Source organism: Psammomys obesus, unplaced genomic scaffold (assembly GCF_907164565.1).
Source record: "Psammomys obesus unplaced genomic scaffold, mPsaObe1.curated_primary_1811, whole genome shotgun sequence".
Classification (NCBI taxonomy): Eukaryota; Metazoa; Chordata; class Mammalia; order Rodentia; family Muridae; genus Psammomys; species Psammomys obesus.
The window spans coordinates 31178861-31185176 of NW_026585504.1; the positions used below are offsets into that span (position 1 = coordinate 31178861).

Consider the following 6316-nt stretch of genomic DNA (forward strand, 5'->3'; position numbering starts at 1 on the left):
TCCTTCCTTCCTTCCTTCCTTCCTTCCTTCCTTCCTTCCTTCCTTCCTTCCTTCTTTTTTTTTCTGAGACAGGGTCTCATTATATATCTCTGGATGCCCTAGTCCCCCTGCTAAGCACTGTGCTCTTTTAACACATTCTATGAGGTCCTAGGTCAGGGCACCCATTTTACAAATAGAGAAAGGGAGGCCCTAGGAGATAACCCTTTTTAAAGTCACACCATGAGTAAGGGACAGAGCTAGAATCGGGTGTTATCCTGCTCCTGCACATGAACCTTAACAACATCTCTGCAGAATGAAAGCAGAGGAGCCTGCCTGAGAGTGGGGGATCAGAGGGGAAAGCTGCTATCTAGTCTTCTCCACTGCCAGATCAGGCTCTGCTCTCTGGTAGTCTTGAGGGGTCTCCTACAACTAACTCTCTACATCTTCCCCAGTCTAGAAAGCGCTGCTGTGAAGAGAGAGAGAGAGAGAGAGAGAGAGAGAGAGAGAGAGAGACAAAATTCTAATGTGAAGGAGGTGCCACAGGTTGTCATGGCCATTTTGAAGGGCAGGGAGGAGGTGTGTGGGGAGGAGGATACCTAGGGTGGAACTCCAGGAAGTAGGGTGAGGCCACAAGTTTTTGGAAAGTAGACTATTAGAGCTTAATTGGGTGTATAATCTTTTAAAAAATGTGTGCATGTGAAACCTGTCATGGTGGCATGTGCTTTTAATCACAGCACTGAGGAGACAGAGGCAGGTAGTTGGAGTTGGAGGTCAGCCTGGTCTACATAGTGAGTTCCAGGACAGCCAGAGCTATATAGTGAGACCCTGTCTCAAAAAACCATATATACCTTCTGTTAATGGATTATATATTTTTATTGTGGCAAAATATACACATATATGTGTGTATTTATATGTGAAATATATGTTTTTTTGTGCCACACATACACTTATATGCATACGAAGTACAAAGTTTCTACTTGAATACATTGTCTAACTGACAATTCTCTATTTTGAATAAGCCAAACTTGAGGCCACGGTAAACTAATGAACTTCTAGAGTATTTTGCAGTCTGTGACTGTACCCTTACCAAACTTTAATGCAGTCAAGCAAAGGTACTGCTTCAAAGAGCAAGGAGCAAGGAAGAATCATTTGTAGGGAGCACACTGAGGGCACAGACTCAGCTGCTCTCTCTCTCTCTCTCTCTCTCTCTCTGCTGAAGTCATTTGCAAAGTTTGAGAACAGCTGGCTTTCCTTACTAGGCTGAGTATCGCTCCCACCGTCTCCTAGGCATCTTGTGTCTAGAGGGCACATAAGTTCTCTTTCCTTTGCCTTTGCTCTCCATCCAAGATTGTGAAGATTACATGGAGATAAATATGGATCTATGTGCATTTTGAGGGGGACTCAAGCAGAGACTCCTAGTAGCAGAGGCCATAAAGACTGAAGAGGACACCCTCCAACTAGACTAGTCTCTTAATAAGGGAGGGGAACACCAATCCACCCCAAAAAACTTCCATCCAAAATTTACCCTGTCTACAAGATGTACAGGGATAGAGATAGAGCAGATAGAGCAGAGATTGAGGGAATGCCCGATCAATGCCTGGCCCAACCAAATAACCACCCTATCAGAGAGTGCCAAACCCTGATACTATGAACAATGCTCTGCTGAGCATGTACACAGGAGTCTGTCAGAGTTGTTCTCTGAGAGGCTCTACATTGCAGCACGTCAAAACAGATGCTGAGACTCACAGCCAAATATTAGGTGATGATTAGGGAGTCTTGCAGTAAAGTGGGAGGAAAGAGAAAAGGACCTGGAGGTGACAGGAGCTCCACAAGAAAAACAACAGAGCCAAATAACCAAGGCCTAGAGGAGTCCCTCTAGGACTGCTGAGACTGAAGCATCAATCAAGGACCAAGCATGAACTGGACTTGGCCCCCTACAAAGATGTAGCAGATGGACAGCTTAGGCTTCATGTGGGTCCTCTAGTAAGGGAAGTGGGGACTGCATTGGACAGGGACTCACTTGCCAGCTTTTTGATCAATTCTCTCTGAAGGGACTGCCTTACCAGGCCACAGGGGAAGAGGACAAACTCAATGCAACTTGATGAGCTGGGGTGGATGGGAAAGGGAGCTCACCTTTTCTATGGAAAAGGGGAGGGGAGGGAGGTAGGGTGTGCCTGAGAGGGGAGAATGAATGGGGCTACAAAACAGATGTAAAGTGAATTAAAAAAAAAAAAAAAGATTGGAAGAATTGCTACTGAGACCTGGGTTGAAGACAGCGGAAGGCGATGGCTGTTTTCTATCTGCCAGGCACTTGTCCAAATGCCTGATAATAATATTAACTCTTACTATACACTCCCAGCTTTAGGGAGCGGATACTATTTTGGTGAAGGAAAAATGTGTCAAATAGCTTGTTGGATGTCACTTGACTGTGGCAATGTCAACACTTGAGGGCAGATCCTAACAGGAAGCTCTTATTAGAATTGCTCCCTAGACAAGGTCTAGATCCAAAATAGAGACCTGTGAAACAGCAGAGAGACACGATTTCGGGGGAAGTGGTCAGGGTGGTCCTGGCTGACCTGTGTTTACTCCCGGTAGTGAAGCTTTTATAGAAATTCAGACCCAGATGCCACTTCTTCGGTCGATGATGTTTTTGTTGGGAAAAGAAAAGAGGATATTTTCTTTTCACTGGTCTTATATCTTGATGGAGATATTTCCATTTAAAAAAAAAATGGCAGTGAGAAAAGTTTATGTTTCTGATGTCTCCTGATGCATGATTCAGAGACACTTCTGGAATAATCCTGGCCATGACATTGTCTCATCTTTCATTACACCAATAGAGAGAGATGCTTAGCCCTCAATCTAGGGGGCTGCCTCCCAGAATCTAAGAGTGTACAGAATTAAGTGGCTTGGTCAGTTCCATTGGTGATAATGTCTGTTAACAGATTATATATTGTTGCAAAAGATACCAAATACAGAACTCTTTTAACCTTTTTAAAGTGTACACTTAGTGACATGAAGTACATTCACACCGTCATGCAAACATTAGCACAGACATCAGCTCTAGAACTTTCTCTTTACCACCTGCATTTTGTTGCTGTCAGCCTATAGCATCATTACTGTCCTCATCAAAGGGGAGACTGAAAGTGGAGTTTAATCTGGGTAGTGTCAAAGCTACTTGTCACTTAAGGTCACATGGAGCCACAGCCTAGACTCTTGTCAACTATAGAAGTCATTGCTCCTGTAGGAAGGGCATCATGTGGGCAGAGTGTTGAGGCCATCTCTCTACTGCCACCCCCAATGCCATCTGGGAGAAGAGACACAGACAACATTAAAAACTAGCTCCCTTAAAGCCTTCGTTTTCTTCCCTTCAAGTTAACTTCTTATCCAGACTTTTGAGGGAAGGAGGTGTATTAAATTCCTCACTATCTTTCAGGGAACCCAGGTACCCCTGGGTTCAAAGGACCAAAGGAGAATTGTACTGTGCTCTCAGAGGAGTCGAGCCCAAATGCCGTGATTTATCAGGTATGTCTAGTATTTTGACATTGTGACATAGAATGTAATCTACCAAGTTCACACTGAGAACTGTCCAATTGACCGACAAAAAATACCACAAAAGATATGTCTCATAATGTTTTAGGAAAGTGTATGATTTTGGGATTGGGCCACGTTCACTGCATGTGGACTGCAGACCATGGGTTGGACAAACCTGATAGGCCTTCAGCTGAGAGTGAGAGATTTCATGTTTTCACGTGTGTTTGTGTGGTATGTGTTAGGACCGGGTATATTCCTTTGTGATTTAGGAATCCCTTCAGTTCTGGGTGTGCTGCACTGGCCTTCTACCTCTAAAGGTATGGTCTTCAGGGTGGCAGTGACAGCCTGTGGCATGTCAAAGGCTGGACCCCTCGTGCTCACCGCCTACCTCTAGACTAGACTAGGCTCCGACGTGGTCGGGCTGGCGTGCTCAGGGTTAAGTCTCCATGAGGGCTGACAGCTCCATCGGTGCGGTGCGTCAGCTTCGGGGGGGTGTGCACCTGCCGTGCCAGCGGCCAGCTGGGTTTGCTGGAGTGTGCTATCACCCAAGCACTCAGACCTCCCTTTGCAGTAAGGTGTACACACGACCTCAAGATTCCTTCTTAGGTACAGAAAGCTGAGCTGGGGGTTGGTGGGAGAGGGAGGAGCGGGAGAAAAGGCTGGGGAGGAGGCCTTAAGGGCGGGCAGGGGACTCATGCTTACCTAACATTACTCTGAAGCAGGCTGAGTGGTTTACACAGAACTAAATAGAAGCGGAAGTGAGGATTCTGTTGCTTTCTTTCCGAACAAGGCTGTACTTCCCCCACACCTCCCTTCCGGCTTTCCACCAGCATCTGCTTTGAACACTGGCATTTCTAGGTTGCCAGAGCCCAGCCCTGCTGCCCTTGAATGGGAACCCCCAGATGTAACGCACCTGTCTGATGCTCAAAGGCAGGGTAATATTCTTCATTGCTGAACAAATCGGTCCAAGACATCAGGGGGTCGCAGAAAGATGGGTTGGGCAGGAAGGTGCTATGGGTTACGGAGTCCAACATCACCCTAGAATATCAGAGAGGCAGTGAGGATGAATGGAACATGGGCTTCTAGAGGACGAGTGGTGTGGAAACTCCCAATAGAATGACTCTCATCTTTTAATAAGGGCGGCGGCTAGGCATGTCCATTTACACAGATAGCATTCTTTAGTCTTCACCTCATCCTGCCTATGCCCATTGCACCCATGAGAAAACTGAGCCAGAGGAGTTGAGACAGTTGCCCATGTAACAAGAAAGTTGCCGAGCTGGGATTTGAGGATGGAAACTCATATTGTGCAATCCTGCCTCTTTATTTAGTTTTCCTCTTTGCTCATGCCTGACATACAGTATTGAAAAGCGCGCTTTAGAAAATGAGTCCAGCCTTGCCTTGAATGATTCCATCCAGAACGCTGAAATCAGACGGCTCTCGGAAAGTTTCTATGTGTTAGAATGTGCACATGTTTGCCAGCAAAACAGCCCTGGACTGACGTTGTAAAGCTTTGTATGCATTAGCCATGTGCATGTGTACACACACACAGTATGTTAGAGTTGTAGTTAAGCTGTGTTGTGGTTAGTGAATATTTACATGATACTCTGCAGTGATGTTAACAGGCTGGAGCAATCCTGGCCCCTCCCAGGAGCTCTGTTTCTTCAGGAAGTAGGCCAGATCGCATTCTGGCCACTGGAGAATCCTGAATGTTCCAGAACCCTCCTCCAGGCGTATGGAGAGGAGAGTACTGTGCTAAGTCCTCTACTGCTTTCTTCACAGCAACCACCCTGATGGGTTCTGGGAAAGGTTCTGTTTTGTGAATGAAGGATGGAAGCTCTGGGGTTTCAGGGAGCAAGTACAAGACAGCCCAACTGACAGGAGGTGAGATTTGAGTGGCAGGCCGGATGGACCCGTTTGGAAAGCTCCTGATCCTGACTGCTGCACTGTTTCCTGGGCGTGTTGTGCTGGTAGGAGGGGAGCTAAGTCAAGCTTTCTGGCTGAGACTGCACAGGAGCCAGTGAGTTTTTGCTCTGTGAACCCCACCTTTGCTGCATCCCGCAGGCCCAAATGCTACTTCTGTGCTGCATCCTGTATTTCCACAATTTGGGGTGGAAAAAAAAAATCATATTTGGAAGATTTTTTTTTTTTTAAATCTGTTCACTTCATTTTATTTATTTTTTTTAAAAAATTCTTGAAATAAAGTGAATGAGCTGGTTCAAACTCAATTTACAGGGAGGACACAGCAGCTTGAAACCACAGCACTGGCAAGCACCAGGGCAAAAGTGAGATTCCAGGCCCAGGGACACTGTCAGATAGAATTGGAAGTATGAACGCCTCTCCATAACTTAGTACAGTGTTCTTTCAACTGCAGCTGCCTGTCACCGAGGTGATTTTTACTAAATTCACTTGCTTCTCTAAATACAATAAATTAAAATGTTTGAACAGCCATTTTCTTTTGTTTGTTTGTTTGTTTTAAAGTGAGTGAGACCCTAAAAGAAAAACTTTAGAACATCTTTATAAATGGAAAGCTAGTACTCTTTTAATGCACATAAAAATGTATTTGTGTCCTCAAATAGAAATGGTTCATTCATGCACCATCTAACCTGGGGTTAGTTGCCTACAACCTGAAGCCAGTCCAGCCCACAGCTCCTTTCTTTATTTATTCTGAAGCCAGAAATCCTTTTAGATTTTGAAATAAGTGTTTACTTAGCATTCTTGATTTTTGTCTTTTGTCCAGAGAAACATAAAATATTTACTATCCAGCCCTTTGAGGGATTTGCCAACCTCTGGGCAGAATTATCTTCTG

General features: G+C 45.2%; 1 protein-coding gene across 2 annotated transcripts in view; it reads right to left on the reverse strand.

Moving 5' to 3' along the window:
* The window catches only part of Elf5 (E74 like ETS transcription factor 5), a 21369-nt gene extending 16825 nt beyond the window's left edge, over positions 1–4544 (reverse strand). For both annotated transcript variants that reach the window (XM_055604226.1, XM_055604217.1), the window contains exon 1: positions 4424–4544. In XM_055604226.1, coding sequence (XP_055460201.1) covers positions 4424–4544 — 121 coding nt within the window. The remainder of the gene's footprint in view (positions 1–4423) is intronic.
* Between the last annotated feature and the right edge of the window lie 1772 nt (positions 4545–6316).